General features: G+C 41.9%; 2 protein-coding genes across 15 annotated transcripts in view; one reads left to right on the top strand and one right to left on the bottom strand.

Moving 5' to 3' along the window:
- Nucleotides 1-27,871, bottom strand: part of dmd (dystrophin) — a 1,684,732-nt gene that overhangs the window by 1,018,204 nt on the left and 638,657 nt on the right. For 11 of the 14 annotated variants that reach the window (XR_010004953.1, XM_008107345.3, XM_016992722.2 and 8 more), the window contains 2 exons: nt 25,942-26,133; nt 25,474-25,655 (listed from right to left, as the gene is read on the bottom strand). Coding sequence is in view for 13 of the 14 variants with exons in the window: in XM_008107345.3 (XP_008105552.2) it covers nt 25,474-25,655; nt 25,942-26,133 (374 nt within the window). In the remaining variant the exon portion in view is untranslated. The remainder of the gene's footprint in view (nt 1-25,473; nt 25,656-25,941; nt 26,134-27,871) is intronic. The other 3 variants (XM_008107349.3, XM_008107344.3, XM_008107351.3) reach the window with 1 other exon arrangement.
- On the top strand, nt 16,290-21,623 carry LOC134297995 (uncharacterized). The gene is made up of 2 exons (XM_062977200.1): nt 16,290-16,936; nt 20,388-21,623. The coding sequence occupies exons 1-2, from the start codon at nt 16,552-16,554 to the stop codon at nt 20,984-20,986; spliced, it is 984 nt and encodes a 327-aa protein (XP_062833270.1). The 5' UTR covers nt 16,290-16,551; the 3' UTR covers nt 20,987-21,623.

The following is a 27,871-nucleotide window of genomic DNA, read 5'->3' as shown; positions in this document are numbered from 1 at the left end:
GATATGCTGAAGCAATTACACAAAAAGACACATAACAAAGCATGAACAGAATACAGTCAGCCTTATACATCCACTATGGTTAGGGGGACAAGACTGAAAAAGTGGAAAAACTGCAATAAAATACTTTTTTTAAAAATCTGAGAGAGCACTTCTGTAGGAATCTCTAGGTCTTCCAGTGTGACTATATGGTCAATACTCACTGAACAGCCTAAACATTTCTAGACACCATATTGATCAAATCTGTGAATAATCAAATCTGCAAATGTGGTTGACTGCAAAGGTTTTGCATGTCTACACAAAAAACAGTAAAAGGCATCCCAATACAGAATTCAATTTTAGCAATATGTATTTAGGGTTAAAAGAATGAATTATCAAATGGGAGTAAAAACAGTGAATTAGTCAGCATAGACAGGAAGTTCAAAAAACTTCCAAATCCACTCATTTGCATGGATCAGCAGTGATAATGGTAAAAGTCCACGCATCAGCACAACACCTATTTGCAGGTACTGTCTCCTGTTTCATTTCACAACTGATATTCCTAAAAAAAAAGTACCCGGCATAGTAGAGATATAAACATCTGTAATGCAAAAGGAAACATTAGGATATTATGTCAAAATTATCAACCTTCATGAGATTTCTTTGCCCTACATGAGACCAGCAGTTTTGAATTTTGTGTTGTTTGGGTAGTTGGTTAAAGACATAAAGATGTAATTATTCACTGTTTGTTCTTAAAGATATCAAGGAGTCAGCTCCATAACTTTCTTCCTGCTGTGAGATAGTCTTTCAAAACCATGCCGTTTTTGAAGGCTATTCGCCATTCAAGATGTATTCTGTGCAGAGCTGAGAGAGATCCCACTGCCCCTGTCTCATCCAACCAAGCCTCTGTGATACAAACAGGGCCGGCCGGAGATATTTTTTGATGTGAAGCGGGGGTGCTGAAAAGCGCCCCCGCCACCGGCGCTCTGGCCCCGCCCAGCGTGCCCTGGCCCCGCCTCCCACGCAGCGTGGGAGGCGGGGCCAGGGCACGCTGGGCGGGGGGGCAGGGCCAGAGCTGGCCCCGCCTCCCACGCTACCCCCGCTCGCCCGTCTGGCCATTTCTAGCAGGCCAGAGTTCAGCGGAGGTCCCTCCAGGCCGCGATTGCGTGGGAGGCAGGGCCAAGGCACGCTGGGCGGGGGGGGGGAGCGGCGTCAGAGCTGGCCCCGCCTCCCACGCTACTCCCGCTCGCCCGTCTGGCCTTTTCTAGCAGGCCAGACTGCAGCGGTGGTCCCTGCAGGCCGCGATTGCGGCCTGCAGGGACCTCCGCTGCAGTCTGGCCAGCTAGAAAAGGCCAGACGGGCCAGGGCGCACTGGGCAGGAGGCGGGGCACCGTCAGGGCGGTGCCCCGCCTCCCGCCCAGCCTGACGGCGCCCCCCCGGGCCTGCGCCCGAGGCGGCGGCGTCAGGTGCCTCAATAGTGGGGCCGGCCCTGGATACAAACCAGGTCAGCATGTTCATCCAGAATCAAATCCTGAATGGCAGTCGTTTTTCCATTTACTGACTTTTCTACACAGAGCATAATATTTCAGTGAATTCTACTTCTCACTGACTGAATCCTACTATTTATTACAATTTATTTATTACAACATTTATATCCCACCCTTCTCACCCAACAGGGGACTATTGAACTGTTGAAGATCCACTGAGTCAGTGGTTTTTCCCTGTCTATTTCTTGGTACTCAACCACATCCTGCACATCTTGCACATCCTACACAAATAGTCCTCAACAAGGAGACAGACAGACAGCTTAGTTAGCTGGCAAGAAAAGCCCTTCCTCCATTCTCTCCTCTTATTTTTGTTGATTAAAGTGATACTTCTCAGGGACATGCCTTTTTATTCAAAGTTTCCAGACTGCAGGCCAAGCCCCTGAGTCCTCCATTTTGTTCTTCTCCTGTGAGCATGTACAGAGATAAGATAACTCCAGAGAGCCAGATAGTTAGGCAGCTAGGCCCAAACTTTCTTATACAGGCAGTCCCTGAGTTACGAATAAGATAGGTTCTGTAGGTTTGTTCTTAAGTTGAATTTGTATGTTAGTCAGAACAGATGTATTTTAAGTGTAACTTCAGATATATATATATATATATATATATATATATATATATATATATATACATACATACACACACACACACACACACACACATATATATATATATATACACACACACACACACTAGCTTGGGGACCCAGCAGTGCCCGGGTCATTTGAGAAAGGCATCATTTGCCTGTGTGCCAAGTGTTAGGTGGGTTTAGTTGTTGCAGGAAACTATAACTCCCATATGCAAGTGCCATCATTCATGGTCCTCCCCCCCCCCCAAACACTGCCAGGCTGTAAAGTAGGTCATGGGGACTCTGTGTGTCAAGTTTGGTCTTGATCAGAAATTGGTGGGGGTCACAGTGGTTTCAGGAAGTGAGTGAAGATACTGCAAGTTCCATCATCCATGGTCCAAACTCTTCCAAAACATACCAGGATGTAGAATGGGTCGTGAGGGCTCTGTGTGGCGAATTTGGTCCTTATTCATCATTGGTGGGAGTTGCATTTCCCTTCCAAGGGCCAGATTTCTATTTTCTGTTGTCTCACCCTGTTCTTAACTATGAGCTGTTTGTAAGCCTGATGTTTGTAACTCAGGGACTGCTTGTATAGAAATGTAGTTCTTTCAGTAAAGTCTTTAATAAAATTCAAAACTTGACCCTGCTCCTGTAATTGCTGAAGTTCATTCCCTCTACTGCCAGCTCAAGAAGCTTCTGACCTGACAAATCTGCTGTTATTGCTGTTGTTGCTAATTTTTAAATGCTTTTTTTTTTCCTTTTTGAAATTACCCAACAGCATTAACCCACTGAATGACTGATTTAGTGGATCTGATCTCACTGGACATAACCAGTAATAATCAGACCTTACTGTCTATATTTCACTGAAATATATGTAACATACTTGACTGACAATAGTACAATATTCTTTCCTGCTAAAAATATAACCTTTCTTCCATTCCAATGTAGATAGCTAAGCCTGCTTCTTAGAAAAACTCTATTTTTTATCTATAAGATGCCTAGAGTCTTCCCAGAAGGCCAAACCTTGATGTATTTCTGATTAAAAAATATATAACATTTCCTAAATTTGGTAACCATAATACATTACTGGGGAATTCAGAGCTGCAGCAAGTTGCAGGATATTGCTCCCCATATATAAAAAAAATGAACTCCAATTAAAAAATCCCTCTTTCTTCTTACATTTCTAGTTTTACAATAACTTTAAACCTCAGTTGAACATTTAGAAATGCTCCTTAGATATTTACAATAAAGAAAAGACTATCATAACAAGAAATTGTAAACATAGCAAACATACATGTTATAGGTGTTAACTATTTTCATTACCCCCCTCTCTGCATCATAATAAATCTGGAACATAAAATAAAACGTCATTTGGGAAAACAGAACTGTTTTTGAGTTGGGGCCAAAGTCTCAAATTTCATCCCCCATCCAGTCAGTTGTGAAAGACTGGGAATTGCTTTGAAAATATCAGGGTTCCCTTTGTTTGTTTTGTAAAAAATCTGGTAACAAAAGAAATATTCTCACTCTGTAAACAAAGAGAATACCAAAATAAAAATGTCAACAATTTTCAGCATAAATATTAAATATTTCAGACCAGTGAATGTATGAAATCCACCAGTGATTTCTGTGCCTTCAACTGTTTTGAAATATTTTCTGCGACATAAAACCTCCACATTTCTTGAATACAAAAGATAAGATGATCTTTATGATGGGATGTGTTGGCCAGTATTCTGTAACTGCTATCTACAGCACATACATTGTGCCAGTAATTGCCTGTCTCTTTTAAACAATATGGGAAGGGAAGATACGTGTTTTAGATATGGGCTTTTATAGTAACTGAAATGTGAGAAGCCTTGCCTATTTTATTAATAAAAAAGTGGCTTATAGTCAGGTAGCAAGGCAGTCCATTTTCTTCTTGAGCACTTGTGGTTGATGGTAGACATTGTCTAAGAAAGATATTAATTTGTTTGAACTGATCTGCTAGGAAAGGAAGAAATGTTACCTTCCACAGAAATACACTGTTGGGCATTGCTTTTTATTTGTTTTGATTGGCCTTTGACAACTATCAAAGGTTATTCTTCAACTTCTGTATTAATCAAAATGAGGTACAGTAGAGTCTCGCTTATCCGACTTCCGTTTAACCGACATTCCGTATTATCCGTCGCCATCTTGTGGCGGATTGGAAACATTGCACCCTTTGCCTTCATTCAATACATGGTGAGAGTCCCATGCAAAAAAAACAGGGAGGAGGAGGAAAGCACATCTCCGGAGGGAAGGGAGGTGAATCGCCCCATTAGAGGCCATTTGTATGCAAGGGAGGGAGGAGGGGAAAAAGGAAACACAATGGCTCTCCTCTCTCTGCTCTTGGTGCATACAGAGCCTTGGAAACATCTCTCCAGCTCAGCCTAGTTCCCAAATCAGTGTGAGAAAAGAGTTCCTGATTCGAAGGAAGGAATGGAGGGGAGAGAAGCCAAGGCAACATGCTGGGCTTCCTGCACATACACACTTTGCTCCAGATCCTCTCTCCCTCTCCCTTCTCCCTTCCTTTTCACCCCCACGCACTCCCTTTTCCTCCTCCTCCTCCTCCTCCTCCTCCTCCTCCTCCTCCTCCCGCTTTTACTTCTGACAGCCTTACAGCAACTTGCACTTCTGGCCTTTTTTTCTCAAGAGGCTATCCAGTCCAGCCCCATTCTGCTAGGCTGGAAGACACAAGCCAAGCCTTCCCAACACAGACCACCAGCTCCAGGTGAGATTCTGGAGACAGTTGGCCAATATCAGTGTTCAGCAAACTTTGGTTTTCCAATGTTGCCATTCCTTTATGCTCAATGTGGGATTCTACAGTACATCAGTAGAATCTACAGTATATCAGTGTGTTCCCAACTTTGATCTTCCAGGTGTTTTCAATTTCAAAAAATGATGTTTTGGTGCTTAATTTGTAAAACCATAATGTAATTTGATGTTCAATAGGTTTTCCCTTAATCCCTCCTTATTATCCAACATTTTCATTTATCCAACGTTCTGCCAGCCCGTTTATGTTGGATAAGTGAGACTCTACTGTATATGAAGCCCCTTCTTTCAAACATTCAATCAGTAGTTCAACACAAGTTAACTGTGCTGGTAAAGTGGATGGAGTCTTATGTGCTGGAATGTCACATTACTGTTTACTATCTCTCTTAACATTTTCTTAAGCAATTTCAGCCAATTATGGTAACCAGACAAACCATAGTTTATTTTTTAGTCTTCAGTGGCCCCAAATAAAAAGAAGCCCATTCAATTAGATCCTCAATGTTTAAAATGCATGATTTTATACTGCAAAATATAGGATATGACAGTGGTTCAATTATAACATGATATATTCATTGTATTGGGGGCAAGAAACATTATGGCAGCCCAGAAGGTTAGAGCTTTAACACCCAGCATTCCTGCTTTGCCTACCTTCTGGGCCTCAGTATAAGAACTTCTGCTTGGGACCATTCTAGCCAACAGATTGGCCATGGCTCCTTTATAAATGCAGCCAGGACAACTCAGGGCCCCTTCACACATCCATATGACCCAGAATATCACAGCAGATAATCCGCAATATCTGCTTTGAACTGAGTCCACATTGCCATACAATCCAGTTCAATGTAGATTTTATACAGTTGTGCGGAAGGGGCCTCAGCCTTCAACTTCCACCTGAAGAAAGCTGGGGAAGTGTGGGTGAAATTTGGGGAAATTGTGAGTTGTAAAAGCTATTTTAAGAGTATATTATATTTTAATCTGTTTTTAACATACTGTTCTGCTATTTAGTTTTTTTAACTTTTGTATTGCACTTTTAAAATTTTGGCTAAAGTTTGGGATTGTTAGCTGCCTTGAGTCCCCATGGGGAGAAAGGCAGTGTATAAAATAGATACTGTTCTTCATCTACATTTTAATGTATTTCTCTTGCTACTGATTTTACAGAGGCTTTAATTCCGAAATATAATTTCTGAAATATAATTTTCAGGACAGTTATACAATCTTTCTTGTAGTTTTTTCTCACAGTTTCCCACTGCAACATATATATTTCTTTTAAAAAAAACCCACAGTATTTAATAGGTCATGTCAAAATATTTTAAAGCCTATGTAATTTATTTTCAACTGATTAACCAATGTATTGATGCATTTAATAATAATGTAATAGTAATAATAATAATAATAATAATAATAATAATAATGACTTGTTTTATTGTTGATTGGTTATTTTACTGTTATGTTTTTATATTGTTTGTGACCTGGGCTTGGCCCCATGTAAGCCGACCCGAGTCCTTTCGCGGAGATGGGGCGGGGTATAAAAATAAAATTATTATTATTATTATTATTATTATTATTATTACAACAACAATAACAACAAAAACTTTATTTCTAGACAGTCCTCTTTCCCAGAGAGTCTCAGGGTGGTTTACATACAGAAAAAGGCAAACATTCAATGCCCAAAATAATACAAACACATTAAAACTCAAAATATTACACAATAATAACAATAAACTTATAGCAAACTAATTAAAACAGTATAAAATAATCCAATACACATAACACTAATAACATGAATTAACATTCAAACTACACCATGTAAGACAATTAAAATACATTAGAAATGGCTATCATAGGTGTTCACTTAAAATATGTCATAGCCGCCATGAGGTGAAATACGTTAGCCAACAATCTGATGGAATTAATTTAAAATGCCCTAGTCCTCCTCTCCATATGCTAAAGTGCATAAGTGCATCTTCAAGAGTTTTTTTTTAAAGGAGAGGAGGGAGGGAGTTCCAGAGACAGGGAGTGATCACAGAGAAGGACCCCTCTTTCGTTCCCACCAGCTGTACTTGAGACGGGACCAAAAGCAGGAACCCCTCCAATATAATAGTATCTCCTGCAACCACAAACTATAATTAGCACATTTACTAGTATCACTGAATATAAAGAACAAAGATAGCAAGTCGAAGAATGGCTAACAATGCAGTTGTCCCACACTAGCTTAAAAATAAACACATGAGGCAGAACATGGGGAGGGGGAACAGTTTTACAAATCTATTCTGTCCAGTGCATCTGTGCACTGACATTGTAGCAAGGGAAGAGAAAGAGAATTGATGGTAGAATCGAGGCAATTCTGGGCTGATTTGGGGGGATAGACAAATTTCAGATCCAGCTAAACCTCTATACATATTCTTTATCATCTCTTTTCTGGACTTTCCTCTGGCACGATGTGTCTTTTGCAAAAAGCTAGTTATGCACAACGTCTTAAACTATTCTAGTTCACCAACACAAAGGGATCAGAATTGTGTCTTTGCAGCTTCTGGTCTCACCCACTAACGAATCTCATCACCTATAATTTACTGGTTTTTCCATTCTTTCCTTGGAGATCATGCAAACTGTATAGGATTCAGGGAAGTAAAATTCTGCCATGCCATTTATTATTGAACCCATTATCACTGCACAACAACACCACAACCTTCAACCAGCACAATAGTAAGGTTTAGACACAACTTTGATTAAAGTATTGCTGTATGAAAGAATAAAAGCAAAATATTAAACATAATTTTCTCTCTGATAACACTATGCAACATGATTTTTGTTCCTAGGTTATAAATACCATTTCCTAATTCTTTCTATCATAAAAACATGGGAAAAGTTTATTAAACTGCAAACACTTAGTTTTTGTGGGACATCCTGCACCACATTTTGCTATAGTTTTTTAATGACTATCTCATAGAGTCTCAGCCAATTAAACATAGTTTGTGGCAGCCACAAAAACAAAGTTTCTGGAGTATAACAACTATTTTCAAAGTAAGTACCACACAATTAAACAAGAAATAACACTTTCAAACCAGGAACAGACTTTTTTAATTTTGTTACATGGTGTTATTGTTATATTTCACTGCCTTTCAGTGACATGTTGCCCAGACAGAGGGACAGGCACACTCCTACAAGCATTGTATTTTTCAGTGGCAGCAGATGTACCCCCTGACATGTCTTTAATAGATAGTAGTAAGAATGTCACTATTAAAAATATACAGTAAACTCTAAAGAGTGAAAATGCAAAAATAGTGAAGTATAAATAGGTAAATAAATAAAAGTGCAACCAGTACCAGGAAGCAGTCTCAGAGCAGCAACAGAGATGGTGGCAAGGTGTGATGACCAGGCACACATTCTTCCTGTGCCTTTTCTGCTCTTTCATTCCAAAGTAGTAGCTAGCATGTTCCCATCAGGATGCAGCAGGAAGAATGTGTGCTGGGCACTTGAGGTTTGCCACCTCCATTGGCCGTGCACATGGGAATCAATCACAGGAAATTGTGGTATCCTGTGTAAATCAGCGTCTGTTTCAGTTTTTGAAACAAAAGGATATAAGCATCACAGATGGAGTAGGAAAAGTGTGTGCTTGGCAACCAGGCCTTGCTATTGACTCAGTTGCTGCTCTACGCCATAGGGACTTGTGTCTTTGTCCTTTCTTTTCCCACCTTCAGAGAGCATTCTAGCCACCTGCTTTGCAAATCCAAGAATGTGTGCCTCATACCTGAGCTTTGCTGCTGTTACACTGCTGCTGTGGCCTGGTTACACTTAATCTGTATATAATTCACTCTATGAGCAGCTGCCATGCCAGCAGAGAGAGGCTGTTCTAGTTCAAGCTTGGAAATGCCTGACAGATTTTTGCTTCTAGGATGAGGGAGCAGGCTGTAGCTTTTTGACATTTGTTTCAGCTTTCATGATGATATTTCTACAATGTATGTCTGTAGAAAGTCTTCAGAAATCCTAAGTAATCCTACTCTTGTAGCACACTTCTTCTAATCAGAATAATTATAGTTTATTCAAGTAGAAGAAAATAATACAAAATGTCATTGTATGCTGTCCTGGAGTATTTATATTTTCAAGGACAAAATTGATTATCCTGACACTGGACATACTGCTAGGGAACTGTTTAAAACAACATATGCCTACAGGAGGAAATAAAATCCTAGGCATGCATATATATCGAGCAATTTCAAACCTCCAATTTCTAGACAAGGTTCTGGAGTGAGTGGTGGCCTCTCAATTCCAGGGATTCTTGGAAGACACCAATTATCTTGACCCATTCCAGTCTGGCTTTAGGCCTGGTCATGGTATTCAGATGACTTGGTGGATGACCTCTGTAGAGAACTTGAAAGGGGGAGTGTGTCCCTGTTGATTCTCTTAGACATCTCAGTGACTTTCGATACCATCGATCATTTTATCCTTCTGGGACGGCTCTCGGGAATGGGGATTGGGGGCACTGCACTACAGTGGCTCCACTCCTTCCTGGAGGGCTGCACCCAGATGGTGAAGCTTGGGGATACCTGCTAGGACCCCTGGCCTTTGACCTGTGGGGTCCCACAAGGTTCTATTCTTTCCCCCATGCTTTTTAATGTCTATATGAAGCTGCTGGGCGAGGTCATCCAGGGTTTTGGAGTTCGGTGACAGTCAACTCCACTACTCCTTTCCACCTACCTCCAAGGAAGGCCCTCGGATCCTAGACCAGTGTCTGGCCGCTCTGATTGGTTGGATGAGGGCCAACAAGTTGAAGCTTAATCTTCATAAGACAGAGGTCCTCCAAGTCAGTCGTTCGACCGATGGGGGCATAGGGTGGCTACCTGTGCTTGACAGGGTCACATTCCCCCTGAAGGCACAGGTCTGCAGTTTGGGGATCCTTCTGGATTCATCTCTGTCACTTGATGCTCAGGTGTCAGTGGTGGCTGGATGGACCTTTGCACAACTAAAACAAGTGCACCAACTGCGACCGTACCTCGAGAAGTCTGACTTGACCTTGGTTGTGCATGCTCTAGTTACCTAAAAGATGGATTACTGTAACACACTCTATGTGGGGCTGCCTTTGAAAATGGTCCAGAAATTGGCAGAAGTTACCATTATCCTGGTTGGGCAGAGTAACAATAATTAAGATGATGGTACTCCCAAAAATGCTCTTTTATTTAAGAACATACCCATCATCAAAGGGACCAAAATTTTTAACATATGGAAAAGGGATATTATGAAATTTGTTTGGTGAGGGAAAAAAGCCAAGATTGCTTACAAGAATCTAATTGACACCAAAGAGAGAGGGCGACTGAATTTACCAGACCTAAGAACTTATTATGAAGCTACCTGCATGAGTTGGCTCAAAGACTGGATACAATTCAAGAATCCCAATTTACTTAACCTAGAAGGATATGGATTATGATTTGGATGGCATGCATACCTATGGTATGAAGGAGAGAGGCTAAATAAGGCTTTTAAAAACATATAATTAGAGGAAGCCTAATAGATATCTGGAATAGGTACAAGTTAGCTATGGAACCGAAAACACCTTTGTGGTTGAGACCATTAGAAACTATTATGAGACCCTCCACGAAGGATGACGTAAGAACTTACGGGAAATTACTTACCAGAACTAAGGGCCAATGGGCATTGAGGGGAAAAGATGAACTGGGTATCAAAGACTGATTTCGTTATCACCAATTATATGAAAGATTTTAAAAGGATGAAAAGAAGGGATTTGCTTCAAATAAATCAGAACTGGAAACTATACTAGACAAAGGGAAAAAAGGTTTAATAGCCAGACTTTATAAATATACAGTGTGCCCTCACTTTTCATGGGGGTTATGTCGTGACACAGCCACACACATAAAGGAAAGTTCTTAAATGTTTATTAAATGATATTTTAAACTCAGAAACATTTAACTGCAGTGTTCCTCTTCAAAAGTAAACGTCTTAGTTCAAAAGGAGTCAAAAGCAAGAACAAAAGGATAAACCGGATTATCTGGCTTGATAATCCCCAGCAAATGTAACAGGAACGTTACCAAAACTGACGCCACTCAATGCTGTGGCGCAAAGGGCTGGAAAAGAGCAAAACGCTCCCAAAAGGCAGCAAGCAAAATTGTAGTTGAAGCCAGGACGAGTTTCAAAGACCAAAGGGAGAAAACTGGAGACGCCAAGTCAGGAGCAAGCACAGACGGAGGTCAGGAGCTGGACCGGGTTCAAAAGCCAGAAAAGCCAAAGTATGAGCGCCAAAGCAGGGACGCCAAAGCAAACGCTGAATTGGAAACGCTGGAGCAGAAACGGCAAGGCAAACGCCAAACTGGAAGCGCTGGAGCAGAAACGCCAAGGCAAACGCGAAACTGGAAGTGCTGGAGCAGAAACGCCAAGACAAATGCCAAACTGGAAACGCTGGATCAGAAATGCCAAGGCAAATGCCAAACTGGAAGCACCAGAGCAGGAAAACCAATGCAAACGCCAAACTGGAAACGCCGGAGCAGGAACGCTAAAGCAAACGCCAGACCGGAAATGTCGGAGCAGAAATGCCAAAGCAAACGCCAAACCAAAAACGCCGGAGCAGGAATACCAAAGCAAACTGGAAACGCCAAACTGGAAACGTCGTTGTCAGGAGCCGGACAGGAGTCAGAAGCCAGGAACACCGAAGCAGGATTCAATCCAGATTATTAGAAAGCTGTATAGCCAGGACCCAAGGAGAACAGGCAGCGACAAAGCAATGTCCCCAAAATGACACCTTGCCTTCTGCAAGGCAATAGTTCTCCAAACTTTACTTTTAACTTACTCGTCAGAGTCTGATGCTGATAAGACCTCCGCCCTTTCCTCATCAATCACAGCTGATCTTGATCTTGTTAGTGGACCTTGCCTCCCATCCCTCCAGCCCCTCCATCTCTGTTCAAGACTTAGATCTCCCCATGTCCCAGAAGTATGAGAGGCTTGCCAATCCCCTGATGCAGCCCCATGGGCTGGCTCATCATCCACATTTACTTGAGTCCAGTCAGCACTCTCCATCTCACTCCCAGACCCATCATTCCCAGAGAATCCCTCAAAAGTCTCCTCATCCGTGGGAACAGTGAGTATATCCTGGATCTTTTTCCTTTCTCTTTCCTCATCCGACTCCTGCTCTCGAGTAGACCTTTTAGTTCCTCTACTCTCTGCGAAATAATCATCTAGTATGGACTCCTCATCACTAGAAAACCCATAAAAGTCTCATCCTCTGAAGGAGCCATAAGTATTTCCCGGACCCGCTTTACTTGTTGTTCTTCATCAAGCACCTGCTCTCTATTAGCCCTTTTTCTCCTTCTACCCGTTTCACCCATAGAACCATTACTGCCCGTTGGCCCAACTACAACAGGTTAGGTTCCAGGCCTGCCCGCGAAAAGTGAAAAAACCGCGAAGTAGCGGCACTCTATTTATTTCAATAAATATAGCCCCCCTCCCTCCCTCCCTCTTTTCCTCTTTTAATGTACTATACTGTCTTCCTTGTTGTTCCTGAGGTGATGAGGCGCAGGCAGGGCCTACTGGCGCTGCCTGCAGGTGGCTGAGGAGGAAGCGTGGGCTGGGTCATGTGCCTCAAACTGAGTCCTTTTGTGCCTGTGAGGGGAGAGCGGGCTGGATGGGAAAATCCGTGAAACAGCGAATCCGCGGAACCCGAACCGCGGATTAGTGAGGGAGCACTGTATTCTATGTTACAATGTGGAAGATAATCAAGTAAAAACCTCCATGATTTCATGGGCAAAAGATCCAGGAAGAAACATAGACTTTGATAATTGGGAGAACCTGTGGAAAAACGGCTTTAAATTTACAGTGGCGGCCTCAATAAGAGACAATTTATATAAAATGTTTTATAGATGCTGCACAACCCAGCTCTCCTAGCCAAAATAGACAAATCACAATCGGGATGCTATTGGAGGCGTAAAACACAGAAAGGGACCTTCTTTCATGTATGGTGGTCTTGTGAATTGGTGCAAGTCTATTGGAAAAAAATTATAAAAGAAACAAATAAAATGATTCACAACAAAGTAAAAAAAAATCCAGGGATGTGCCTTTTAGGGTTATTCAGTGATGAACTACTGAAGCCAGAAAGAGAAATCTGCCTGTACAGTTTTGCGGCTGCACTCATAATGATTGCCAGTGACTGGAAAGGTGAAAAAACATTAAGTATTAAAATTTGGAAGGATAAATTGAGGGATTATGCACAGATGGCCAAGATTTCTAGCAATCTGAAACATGAAAGTCATGAAGTTTTTGAAAGAAATTGGAAGCTGGCCTTAGCATATCTGATGGGGGAATCTAAGTGATAAAAACAAGTGGAATTTATTGATCCAGAAGCACAGAGGGTTAAACAAATTTATGTATAAACTCTACATTGTTCAGTGTCGGGAGTCAAGGTGGTGGGTCATACTGGGGGTGGGTTGAGGGGTAATTGTATTGTGGGTGATGGGTTGTCTATGTATTTGTATGTGTATATGTTTATAATGCATATTGTGGGTGTTTTACAACTTTTAAAAATAAAAATATTTTAAAAAAAACAGTCGGCAGCTACGTTACTAACTGGAGCTGCTTACAGGGAGTGGTCAACCTCCCTGTTTAAGCAGCTTCACTGGCTGCCGATAATATTCCAGGCCCAATTCAAGGTGCAGGTTATTACCTATAAAGCTCTAAACAGTTTGGGATCTGCCTATCTTCGTGACCACGTCATCCCCTATGAACCTACACGATCTCTAAGATCCTCTGGGGAGGTCCTCCTCTCGCTTCCACCTTCCTCACAATTACGTTTGGTGAGGATGAGAGAGAGGACCTTCTTGGCTGTGGCCCCCCAACTCTGGAACTCCCTCCCCAGGGAAATTAGGTTGGCTCCTTCTCTATCCTCCTTAAGGAAACAACTGAAGACTTGGATGTTTTGGTTGGCCTTTGGTGAGACAGTCACTGAATGACCAGCCTCAGATGGCATTATAATTCTTTCCTGAATTTTATTAGGTCCCCATCATCTATGTATTTTAACTTACTATGTTATTCTTACATAGCTGCTGTAGTTCCTACACCGATGTAGTCAACAGGACTGTACCTGGTGGTTGATTGATTTCATCAAGTCAAGAAAGAGATGTTGTAGGGAGAAATTAGAAGCATGACATCTGGGACTGTGAAAATATATTAAGAGCATAAAATAACCTCAATGTAAAATACTTAAAATACATATCAGAATCCAAAAAACTTGAAAAGAAGAGGAAGACAATGTAATCTAGTTGTCCTGCATGCTTTATATAATAGAGATCACGTGAAGCTATTTGATTTCAGCTAAATTGTGAGCATGAGATTTGGGCTGATTAATGTAGGCGGAGGAGGAGAAACTTATTAGGAAAGGAACAGGAAAATAAGATACTCAACACTATAATATTTCTATATAAAATTTTACTGTGGCTCTTATTGTCTTGTCTTTAAAAATAGGAGCAGGGAAGGGATGGATTACAGAGCTGTAAACAGTACAAAAAGCAAAATCAGTTGATTTTATTCCTTATTTTCTCCTCTGCCAACCTCTCTCTGAGAAAACAAATTAATGGAAATGATTACCATATCTGGGACTTTTTAATACAGAAAAGAATATTAATAAAGGCCAACGATAATACAGAGTCATACACCTTGCACAAAATGTTTCCTTTCCATCTCTTCTTTTCTCCCACAAAGTCCTTTCAACAGATCCAAGGGGGGGGGGGGGGGAAATTGCGTTGGCTTGCAACAGATTTCGGACAGGCAAAACAAAAGAAAAACCTCTTCATGTAATGCCCAAAACTTAACGAATGGTCTCAGAGAAAAGAAACCCCACAAAGTTTTGGTAATTAGTAAATCAACGCTTACCTAAAATTCCCAACTCAATTCTATTAGTTAGGACTAGTAGATTAATTGTTTTACATAATTAGTTGTGACAAGTAGTAGTCATAAAGTTATAGTAGAATTTTGAAGGCACAAACTGGATTTAAAGTGGATCAATGCTCTAGTATGATGAGCTTCTGCTCTTCAAAGCAGAAGAAACTTCCCCCCACTGCGCAGCTGGGGGAGGGAAGGGGATTTGCCCCCTCCCAACGAAGGAGAGACTTCTGGAAGGGGGCGGGGCTTCTAGGAAGCTGCCCACCTCTTAGATCACTCACTTTTGGAGCTTCGACGTGAGAGGATCCAAAAGTGGGAGCTCCTGTCCCTTGGTGCCGAGGTCCAGGAAGAGAACGTCGAGGGAGAGTTATTCCTTTTTCATCTGTTTATACTACTGCTTGAGGTCTGTATGGGAAGGGAGAGAGGCTGAGGCAGGGGAGCCAGGGTTGGCCTTGGCTGCTGCTTTGCTTCTCCCTCGACGTCATTGTGCCTGGTAATTTTAAGAATTTGTTTAGAAATTAATTTGCTTCCCCAGTTCTATGTGGGTTTGGGCAGAGGAGGGTGTGTTCGGGGCCCGCGCGCCTCTTCTCCGTTCCTCCCTTCTTTCTTTGCATGGTCCCGAGCCTATTATTAGAGTGAAGGTGTAGGCGGGGGCTTTACTTTTGGGAGATATGGGGATGATGTTCCTTTTTTCCATGTTTAAGTTGGCTTTATTTTATTGTGTAATTTTGTTTTGATGGTATGAATGATGAATTGGCTGTTTGGGTCGCGTTTTGATTTGGCGTTTTTGAATGGAAGCTATGTGGTAGGGTCGCCATTTTATTACTAGTTTTATGTAGAGGTGTTGCTGGGCAGATTTGGTGTGTTTGTGGCACGAATTCGTCCCTGTTGCTGGGCAGATTGCCATAGCCGTTAGTGTCGGTTCTTTGAATTTCGCGCTCTTTTTGCCTTATAGTTTGCCGCGTTTTTTCTTTGGGCAGCCATGTTGGTCGCCATGTTGAGTGAGGGCTGGTCAGCCATTTTACTTGTGGGCATGGGCAAGTGTTTGTTGCGGCAGCCATATTTGTTAAGGGAATTAGGCTGGAAAGGACGGGCAGCCATTTTTGTAGCTGGCATATTAAATAGAACAATGGTGGCCATTTTGTTGGTCGGTCGGCCATCTTTGTTAAGGGAATGGCAGCCATTTTAGGCGCTTCATGGCAGCCATTTTGCGGAACATTTTTTAATGGATTTTAATGGCGGTGGCCATTTTTAATTTGGGCATACTCACATTGCATTGGTTTAATGCTATGACAATTGATGGTATTGACTGATTAGTTTTAAAAATACAAATGGATTATTGGTAATTGATTAGATGGTTCAATTTAATTCATTGATAATGTATGGAGATTAATTAATTAATATGTATTTATGGTGGCTGATTAATTAATGAATTGATATTGGGGTTAATTATTTAATATATTTAGTTAATTTTCATGGGGTAATTTAATTTAATATGCTATTGAGGACAATAAATTATTGAGATCCTCTACATAAATTGTGGTATTAACTTATTGAATTAATTTTAATATTATGTATATATAGTAGGTGCATATCAGTGTGTGGTATTGTATGCCTTAATTAAATGGATGCTTAGTTGCTTTTGATTTAAGAAATATTAGGCGCTTCGGGTCCCTTGGCTCGGATAGGGTAGGGAGTTGGCTCATTCTAGTTTCCTGCCACCCCCCCCCCCCCATTTATTTTCTACTGAACTTTCTTCCTCAATATTGACTTTTCGTGGTCTTACTGAACTTCTTATTTTGCAGTATGCCACCGAAGAAGAATGTCGGGGGGCCTAAGGGCAAGGGTCCTGCGAATAAGATTCCAGCAAAGCGCCCGCCTCCACCAAGTGGTCCTGCAACCGAGGATGAAGACTCAGCACAGTTGTTGAGAGTGTTGGTCGCCCGCATTGAGGCACTGGAAAGAGAGAAAGCAGCGGCTGCTGCTGCGGAGGCGCAGAAGGCTGGTGGGGGCAGTAACACCGGGCTAATTAAGTCCTTATTTTCCCGTATTTCTGCCTTAGAAGGGGAAAGGAGTGCCGCGGTGCCTGTCACTGATGCGAGCCTGGTTACATCTACGCCGGTGGCCGCAGAAGCTGTTCCATCTACTTCGGCGGCAGCAGCTGAGATGAGAAGTGCCGTATCCGCTTTAGGTAAAGGGGACACACACCTTCCCCTGGGGAGTGGCAGACTCTCAAGATCTTATCACAACCCAAGCATCTGACGAGCCTGTTCCATCTACCAGCGGCACGCAATTAGCTATCGTGGCTCCGGTGGTTGAGGCACCAAGCGTGGTGGTAGCCTCTTTGGATTCGACACCTACTATTGAGAATTCTTTGTGTTTTTGGGGCACGGCTGATTGGCCTTTGCCGGCCCCCGATAGCCTTAGTGCTACAGCTTTAGGCTCGCATTTGGCTCAAAAGACAATTGATAAAATTTTAAAGAATGAATACATAGACATTTTTACCCTGTATTTCAGGGAACTTGATAAGAAAGACAAAGATGATTTAGATGATGAAAGAAAGGAAATTATGAAAAAACGCAAAGTGGACCAGAATTGGGGCAATTGGTTCTCTTGCTTTTTAATTCACGGAGGGGTTCTAGTGAAGGCTTACCCTTCCAGAGCCCATTCTCTTTTTCAGTACATGAACATTATCAATTCGGCTTATGTAAATTTTACAGGTGGCGCTTGGCTCTTGTATGACAAGCGCTTTAGGCTTCGTGCGGCTCACTCTCCAACTTTGCGCTGGGATTTGATTGACCATCAGCTGTGGTTGGAGGTTCTAACTCCGGCACGTCCTGTTGCGGGTGAGAAGGCCGACAGTGGGCACACAATTCAAAATTCTCGAGCTGGGCAGTCCTTTCGTCAGCATCCATATTCCCAGTATCAGCAACCACAGCAATCTCAACAACGCTTGCTATGCTGGGAATATTCTTCGCAGGGAGTTTGTTCCCGAAGGGGTTGCAAGTTCCAGCACGTTTGTGCCATCTGTTCAGGGCAACATTCTTCCAAATTTTGCAGTAAGGGAAAACCTGGTAAGGGTGGGGGAAAGGGTAACCACGATCCCAAGAGAGGTTTCGGCTCAGGTGGGTTTTCCAAAGGGGCCCAGCCCAATTAATCTAGTTCAGTTAGATTTGTGGTTATCCAGTTATCCCAATTTAGGCGCAGCTAGTTATCTGCGTGCTGGGTTTTTTGAGGGTTTTAGGATTCCTGCAATGGGACAGAGAGCTCCTTTCAGGGCACCGAATCTGAAATCTGTTATTGGCATGGAGGACGTTGTCCTTGCTAAAATCAATAAGGAAGTTGCAGAGGGTAGGGTTCTTGGCCCATTTAGGTCACCTCCCACTCCTAGGTTAAGGGTTTCGCCATTAGGGATTGTTCTAAAGAAGGCACCGGGGGAGTTTCGACTCATTCACCACCTTTCCTATCCCAGGGGAAGGTCAGTGAATGACGCGATTCCTGATGATTTTTGTACAGTCCACTATACTTCTTTTGATTCGGCGGTTAGGAAAGTTAGATCTAGGGGGCCGGCGGCAGAATTGGCAAAGTGTGACATCAAGTCTGCTTTCCGGCTACTGCCTGTACATCCGCTGGACTTTGAGCTGTTGGGTTTTCAGTTCAACGGGTTGTACTATATGGATAGGGCTCTTCCCATGGGCTGTTCAGTTTCCTGTGCTGCTTTTGAGTCCTTTAGCACCTTTTTGGAGTGGGCCCTTAAATCAAAATCGGGTTTATCGGGGGTTGTGCACTACCTGGATGATTTTTTATTTATAGGGATGTCTGGTTCTGGAGAATGCGAATTTCTTCTGCATTCTTTTCAGGAACTGGCCGATCAGTTAGGGGTTCCCTTAGCCCCCGAAAAAACAGAGGGCCCGGCTACTAAATTGACCTTTTTGGGGATTGAGCTTGATACAGTGCAGCAAGCCTCCAGTTTACCTAGGGAGAAAGTTTTTAATCTAGTAGATAGGATTCGAGCTTTTGTTACCCGTAACAAGGCCACATTGCGGGAGTTTCAGGAGCTTATTGGGCATTTAAATTTTGCATGCAGAGTTATAGCTCCTGGGCGTGCTTTTTTGCGCAGACTCTGCGATGCTATTTCTGGGGTTAGACTTCCGCACTATCATGTGCGGATTAAACGTGGGATCAAAGCTGATTTGGACATTTGGTTACAATTTTTAAATCAATATAATGGGATTTCTTTTTGGAGACAGGATCTTTTGTTGAAGGATGCTCTTCAGATAGCTTCTGATGCTTCTGGAGCCATCGGCTTTGGTGTATTTTTTAATGGGCATTGGTGTGCCGAGCTTTGGCCCAGGGAGTGGCACACCAAGGGTATAACGTCCAATTTAACATTTTTGGAGTTTTTTTCCAATTTTGGTGGCTGTCACGCTGTGGGCTGATCAAATGACAAATTCCACCGTTCATTTTTGGTGTGATAACCAGGCTACGGTGCAGGTTATCAATTCTTTAACATCTAAGTCAGTCAGACTGATGGAGGCTTTGAGGTTTTTTACACTCCACTGTCTAAAGTATAATATACTGTTTAAAGCTTTTCATATTGCAGGGACAGATAATTCTCTCACTGATGCTCTGTCCCGTATGCAGATGGATCGCTTCAGGCAGCTTGCCCCCAGCGCAGATTTGCACCCCCAGAACATGCCGGTCCATCTTTGGAAAATTGGGAACAGTCCATAGTCCGGGGAATGAAGTTGGCTTTGGCCACGACTTACAGAAAATCTTACGTCAGAGCAGGAGTTTCATGAGTTTAAAAAGTTGTATGCCATAAGTTCTGTTTCACCGATTCCATATGAACACGTCGCACAGTTTGGTGTTTTTCTGGAAAGGAAGGGGTTGGCCCCTCAAACTATTTGTGCTAAATTGTCTGCCCTGGCTTATTGGCTTAAGGCTCAGGGCTTTCCAGATGTTACAGCCAATTTTAGGCTTCGCAAATGGCTGGATGGTTTGTCGCGGGAGCAGGTTAGGCCACGTGACTGCTGTCAGCCATTGACACCTGAAATTCTCAAAGGCTTAAAGCAAATTTGGCCCAAAATTTGTGAATCTCATTACGAAGCTTTGCTATTGCAGGCAGCGGCTCTCACCGCTTTCTTTGGGGCTCTTCGTATTAGTGAGCTGGTCGCCTTTTCAAAGGCTGATCAATCTAGAAGGGCCTTGCAATTTTCGGACCTGCGGCTCCAGCAGGACAAATTGGAATTGTTTATCAGGACTTCTAAAACGGATCAAAAAGGGAAGGGTTCCATTATCAAATTGGGATGCTGTAGCGATTTGGAATTATGCCCAGTTGCAGCTTTGTCATCTTTTGTGTCCTGCAGAGGAACGTCAGCTGGTTTTCTTTTTTGTCATCGGGATGGAGCACCGTTGACAAAATACCAGTTCTGGGCCTTGACTTCTAAGGCCTTAGGAATGTTGGGTATCAAAGATCAGAAATTTGGTACTCATTCCTTTAGAATTGGGGCTGCTTCCACTGCTGCTGTTATGGGCTACTCTATAGACAAAATTAAGATGTTGGGAAGATGGAAATCTGGTGCTTACCGTGCGTATGTGCGTCATATATCAAATTAGTTATATGGCTTTTTGTTTTTCAGAACCCACCCTGTTGGCGAGTAGACGACGCGTCCTGATTTGCGGGCACAGTTATGTGCACTGGGCAGAGCGACAGGCGCGCAGAGGTCCCTACGGCCAGCATCTCGGCCTCGCTTCCTTGGCTTTTGTTGAATGGAGGGGAAGAAGAGGTCTGCGGTGGGAGGGTTTGCTCCCTTTGTTGTTTGGGTCAGGGGTCCGTTTTCCACCTGACCTTATTGTTATGCATTTGGGAGGCAACGATTTGGGGCTGCTTAAAGGCAGGGCCCTTTTTCTCCAGGTTTTAAATGACATGCACAAGATCCAGGAGGTGTGGCCTCATACCGGATTGGCATGGTCAGCAATTATTCCTAGGCCACGTTGGCCCTATGGGGACGGTAAAAAATTGGACAAAGCAAGGAAACGGGTCAATAGGGCCCTGCGGAAGGTTTTGGAAAATGGCATGGGTTACTATATCCCTCATGACACCATTAGATTCAATGATTCGACGATGTATCGGACTGATGGGATCCATCTGTCCGAACTGGGCAACCAAATTTTCTTAGCGGATCTGCAGAAAGGAATTAGGGAAATTCTTTCGAATTTGGTGGGGGTCAGGAGCTAAATAGACATTTGCTCCTGAACTGTGGCGGAATGCTTAGGGGAATCTCTTATTTTGGTGTGCACCACAAGGCACCTCTGTTTTGGTGTTGGCCAGAGGCGTGAATCCTCGCTTAGGGTTTTTACAGCCCCGGCGAGGGTGAACGATTATGGCCTTGGAATGGGAGACTTTGACCTCATTTGTTTCGGAGGCAAAACTTTCCAACACATTCCCCTTTAGGTCATCCAGGTTTAGATAGACTGGGGACCTGGTGTTTCACCCTAAATTCAGTCTTAATGGATGGTCGGGTATGACCACTAATATCAGCTTATGCCTTACCAAATTCTTAGATGGCTAAGGATTTTTGGCCCTAGTTCCAAATTAAAGTTAAATAGGTAACTATCAATAAAGTTGCCCAGTTTTAAACCCAAGCTTACTTGTCTTGTCTCGTTATTTCGGAGGGTTGGAGGGCAAAAGAGTGATACAGTTAATTTCCTTGACCTGGATATTATGCTCTTGTATTGCAACCGGAAATTTATTTGTTTTTTTCCCCTGCTTCTTGGCAGAGAGTTGGACTGAATGGCCCGTGAGGTCTCTTCCAACTCTATGATTCTATGCTGCAATAATTTACAGATTAGTTGGCCTTAATAAAGAAGTTATGCAAAAGTACTAGTTCCTCAGATTTAGAAAAAAATAAATTCTGAGTTATTTTTTTATTTATTTATTGGTCATGATGTGAGGTCTCATAAACCTGACATGCTTTATGGACTCAGAATACCTTAATCCAAACTATCCTTTTATGACCTGTTTAAGGGGAACAAGTGTAAACTAACTGGAACTTGAAATGCTCAATGGGTTGCTTTTACAAAATAAAAGATATTCCAACCCATGTTCTAGGACAATATGTGTCTCTTTTCTTAGTACATAACTATGGCTACACACTATGCACACTGGCTGTATATTTCATCAACTCTTGGAATTCAGAAAGGTCTTAAACAGAGTATCTTTGATTTGAAATCTTAAAATTAGTATGACTTTCATTAAAACAACACACAAATGAAATGTTTCCTTAGCAAAAGGTAAGAAAAGGATCAGTAAACTGTAGCTTTCAAGCTGAGAAGAAAGTAGCACACCCACTTCAAATGATACAATCAACCTTAATTATACTCCAATCCAGTTGCTTTTTAAAAGAAACTAACATATAAATGAGTAATTTTCAGGGCTTCCACAAGAGCTGCATTAATGTAGCTGTACCACAAAGGATAATAATATGCCATAAATTTCCTAACAATTTAAAGCATTTAATGGTGACTTATCATTTCAGTATTCTAGCCTGATTTCTGATTTCCTTGCAATACACTGTATTAAAGTGGACAAAGTTAAATTGCACTAAATATGAGCTTAATCATCATTTTGGTGCCCAAGGTTAAATGTTGTCCCCAGAATTTACCATTCTTATCAAATTATGGATGCAACATACATCTCATTTATATATTATTACACTATAAGAATGTAAAAGTAGTAGTAGAAAAAAGGAATGGAAAGAACAAGCCAGTTTAAGGCATATCCAAAAAATTATTCAAGTTTTCACTGACTATTATAAAATTGGACATTTGGAAAAATAAACCTTTCACATCTGCTTTAAATCATATATGAGTGGAAATCGCAACTCTTCACCTCTCCAAAGATTTCTTTAATTTAAGAAACATGAAACATAATGTATTACCTATAATGCCTTCCAAAGATGAATCCATTTTCTTCACCCCTTGTTCCTTCTCTACTGGCATGGCAAACTGTTATAGCCTATAAAAATGTATACATGACCTACCAAGACAAGTCATACAGTGTAATTTGGAAGTTTTTTTAATCTATTAAGACATTTCTACCTTTAGGGAAAGGCCATAGGTTAATGTTACTGTACATGCTTTGTATCTGAACAGTTCCTGTTGTAGTAGAGCATGTAAGTAATGTTGCAAGCAGTAGTATGAGTACCAGAAGGGGGAAAAGGGCTACTCGTGAGCAGGAGTCAGAAGAAGAACAGCAAAGGAAACGGATCTGGGATATACTTATGACACCTACTAATGATGAAGACACATTTGAAGGATTTTCAAGTGGTGGGGAGTCAATGAGCGAGGAAGGATATATGGTGGATGGGAATAGAGGCACAAAGAGGGTTACTCGGGAGCAGGAATCAGATGAAGAACAGGAGAGGAAGAAGATCCGGGATATACTTACTGCTCCCACAGATGATGATTAATTTATGGGTTTCTCTGGGAATGATGGGTCTGGGAGTGATGAGGATGGGGAGGACACAGTGGATTGGACTAAGGTACAAGAGGTAAGGGATGTATGTGCAGAGCTAACCTCTAGTGACACGTTTGTGGGGTTTTCGGGACATGAGGGTTGGCAAACGGGAGATACATCTGAATCATGGGGAAGCCTAAGTCTTGACAAGAGATGGAGGAACTGGAGGGATGGAAACAGGGGTTCATGTGTGAAGACAAGGACAGCTATAAGAGATGATGATGGGGTGGAGGCCAGCTCATCATCGGATGATGATGTGTAAGATAAAAGTAGGCTCTGAAATGGGGAACCTTGGCAGAAGGCAAAGTGTCAGTTACCTTATTGTATCGTGTGTATTTGTCGCTGCCTGTTCTCGTGTTGGGTTTTGGGTCTGGGTTCTGCAGCCTGGGGTTCATGTAACCTGTGGATCTTTGACTTGGACTGACTACTCGTGAGTGTGGCTTTCTCCTTTCCTGGATTGTGGACTGACTTGATGACGACACTGTTTGACAGACTTGGAAACGACATTTCTTTGGGCTTTTTTGGCGACGACTTTTGGACTTTGGCTGGCTTTGGCAACTCCTTGCAGTTAACTTTTTGGGTGCAACGCTGCTTGTTGGAACTGTTTGTGTACAGCGCTGCTTGTTTGCTGGTTACTTTGACTGCTTTTTAATCCGGTTTTTCCTCCTGTTTAACCCGGATTATTTTCCATTTGCTTTTTGGAGCCCAGATTGGGTAAATTCTTTGAGTTTTGGCCAGAGACACTGAAGCTAAGTGTCTCTGAGCTTTTATTTGTTTTTGCAATAAACCTTTTGTTGGACTAAATAGTGTGTGTGGCTCTTTAAGGCCTCTGTGTCATGACAGTTCCAGCATCAACCCTGATATCTCCTAGTGCAGCTGGGAAAAATGTCTTCCTGAATCTTGCAGGTAGTCCATCTAATGAATACATTGGGCTAGACCCACAGACTGAATAGAAGGCGGCAGATGTTCCATAGTCACCTTTATAATATTATTCTGAAATGGTCCCATGGATGACTAGTTTTGAAAATTATTTCAAATTATTTACCTCATGGCTGCTGTGCTCAAGCCCTAGTTGGCTATGCTATGTATTAATAAAAGGTGAGACATAGTATAACATAAAGACAACCCCCAGATTATTTTTACTGTTAATTATTAGTGTTTCTTTAAAAAGATTAACTATCTACATCTATTCATAAATAATGCTGTTTAATTAGTAACATTGCAAGCCCAACTCTTCTTCTCAGTTATGTGATGAACTAGTACACATATTTCTTCTAACAAAGAAAGCTCATCTACATAGGTCAGATTTACACTAACCAATATTATGAGGCTGATACTACTCTGGATAGTCCCTGGGTATGAGCCACACAATCATCCCTCCCAGCTGCTGCAGAGACAGGAAATGCCCCAATGCCAGTACAGTGCTCCCTCGCTAATTTGCAGTTTGGGTTCTGCAGATTCGCTGTTTCACGGATTTCTCCATCCGGCCCGCCCTCCCCTCACAGGCACAAAAGGACTCAGTTTGAGGCACGTGACCCAGCCTGCGCTTCCTCCTCAGCCGCCTGCAGGCAGCGCCAGTAGGCCCTGCCTGTGCCTCATCGCCTCAGGAATGACAAGAAATACAGTAAAGTACGTTAAAAGAGAAAAAGAGGGAGGGAGAGAGGGGGGCTATATTTATTGAAATAAAAAGAGTGCTGCTACTTCACGGTTTTTCACTTTTCGTGGGCAGGCCTGGAACCTAACCCCCACGAAAAGTGAGGGCACACTGTACTGCCAAATGCAGTCCTGTCTGTCCACTCTCTGTGTCATGGTGATTTCTTAATATAGCAGGGATCTTATTTTCTATTTAGGCAGAAGAAACTTTAAGCACTAACTTACAGAAAGCTTGCTCTATTCTGTTCCTATTCTTTTGCAATCAGTTCTAATGCTTATGAAATTCCAGTAAAAAAATGAGAGGGGGGATATGTAAGAACATTTGTCCCAAGCATCATAATGCAATAAATATTTTGCATGGGAACCCTTGGCAAGTTACATTTCAATCTCAGAGAAAAACAAAGGAGAAACTTCTGATCAAATCTTGTCAAGAAAACCCTGTGACAGATCTGTCTTAGGATTGTCATAAATCGGAAATGACTTGAAGGCTAACAACAACAACAACAACAACAACAACAACACAAAATTGCTTGCTCAAATACATATTTACTCACTTGTTCTGTTTCTCCATACTTGTAACCCTGAGATTTTCCCATCGTGAATTAAGAAGATTCATTTGTTCTTGTATTTCATTTTCTTCATCTTCTGAAAGCTTTCCAGTTGACAGAAGTTGGCTGCCTACTTGCAAAACATCACCAACGCGTCCTTGGTGAGCTGTTAACTCCATCATGAAGCCCTTCAAAAATTATTTTTTAAAAAAGATTGTCACTAGAGAATGGCAGTAGAACCTACTTTTTAGTTTCCATTAAAACTTTACAACTTTTACTGAATAAAATATTTAAAAGCAATTGCAGTACTTTAATTCAAACATTTGACAAGGGAACACAACACAATGTGTTAAATAAATAGACCAAAAATACCAGGCAAATTTCAAGCTTTTGACCTTTATCCACTATTCAAAAATAAGAACAACAATGAACAGATGGTGAAGTGTTTTTGCAATCTGTGTTGTTTACACATACCTCATGGGTGTGAAACTGTTCTTTAACTTCTTCTACATCCGTGGATATATCTCCTTGTGCTTGAAGTGAATCTTCAGCAGAGAGAAGCCATGAGAGTACTTCTTCTAATGCAGTTTGGTAACTTTCCAGATCTACTTCTGAATCCATAGGTGAAGTAGCAAACAGCTTCTCTTCATGGCTTCCCAAGTGCTGCTAAAACATATGGAAATAATAATTTTTGGCTTTCTGCAATATGCAATTAGATTTTATTCCTAGCTTAGTAAATGAAATTCAGTGATGTTAATTTTACATAATAGTTTCATCAAAATCATTATGAATGAGTTGATCTAGAACAGTATACAGACTATCCTGTGATAACTTACTAAACAAAAGGGCTGGAAAAAGTAGTGTTAAATACAAAATACGAAAGAGTCATTCTTCATGCAGATTACAATAAAATGCAATTTAAACTCTATACAAAGATCTTATTTTCATGGATTATGTAAAACTTTATTCCTCACTTTTTGGATCCAATTATCTTTTCCAAGCAATTGCATTATGTACATACTAACAAAGTACATCCCAAAGAAAAAGAAAACCAAGAAGGCAAAATGGTTGTCTGCTGAGACACTGGAAGTAGCCCAAGAAAGAAGGAAGGTGAAAGGAAACAGCGATAGGGGAAGATACGCCCAATTAAATGCACAATTCCAGAGGTTAGCCAGGAGAGACAAGGAACTATTTTTGAACAAGCAATGCATGGAAGTGGAAGAAGACAATAGAATAGGAAGGACAAGAGACCTCTTCCAGAAAATCAGAAACATCGGAGGCAAATTTCAGGCAAAAATGGGCATGATCAAAAACAAAGATGGCAAAGACCTAACAGAAGCTGAAGAAATCAAGAAAAGGTGGCGAGAATATACAGAAGATCTGTATAGGAGGGATAAAAATATAGAAGATAGCTTTGATGGTGCGGTGAATGAATTAGAACCAGACATCCTGAAGAGTGAGGTTGAATGGGCCTTAAGAAGCATTTCTAACAACAAGGCAGCAGGAAACGATGGGATCCCAGCTGAACTGTTAAAAATCTTGAAAGAAGATGCTATCAAGGTGATGCATGCCATATGCCAGCAAATATGGAAAACACAAGAATGGCCATCAGATTGGAAAAATCAATTTACATCCCCATACCCAAAAAGGGAAACGCCAAAGAATGCTCAAACTTCCATACAGTGGCACTTATTTCCCATGCCAGTAAGGTTATGCTCAAGATCCTGCAAGGCAGACTCCAGCAATACATGGAGCGAGAGCTGCCAGATGTCCAAGCTGGGTTCAGAAAAGGCAGAGGAACCAGAGACCAAATTGCCAATATCCGCTGGATAATGGAGGAAGCCAGGGAGTTTCAGAAAAACATCTACTTCTGCTTTATTGACTACTCTAAAGCCTTCAACTGTGTGGACCATAACAAACTGTGGCATGTCCTTGGTGGTATGGGGATCCCAAGTCACCTTGTCTGTCTCCTGAGAAATCTGTATAAAGACCAAGTAGCCACAGTCAGAACAGACCACGGAACAACAGACTGGTTCAAGATTGGGAAAGGAGTGCGGCAGGGCTGTATACTATCGCCCTACCTATTCAACTTGTACGCAGAACACATCATGCGACATGCAGGGCTTGACGAATCCAAGGCTGGAGTTAAAATTTCTGGAAGAAACATTAACAACCTTAGGTATGCAGATGATACCACTCTGATGGCTGAAAGTGAGGAAGAGCTGAGGAGCTTTATCACCAAGGTGAAAGAAGAAAGTGCAAAAGCCGGGCTGCAGTTAAATGTCAAGAAAACCAAAATCATGGCAACCAGACCGATTGGCAACTGGCAAATAGAGGGAGAAAATGTGGAGACAGTGACAGACTTTATATTTCTAGGTGCGAAGATCACCGCAGACACAGACTG

Source organism: Anolis carolinensis, chromosome 3, assembly GCF_035594765.1.
Source record: "Anolis carolinensis isolate JA03-04 chromosome 3, rAnoCar3.1.pri, whole genome shotgun sequence".
NCBI lineage: Eukaryota > Metazoa > Chordata > Lepidosauria > Squamata > Dactyloidae > Anolis > Anolis carolinensis.
The sequence above is the reverse complement of the archived record's forward strand: the minus strand, read 5'-3'. Positions and strand labels throughout refer to the sequence as shown.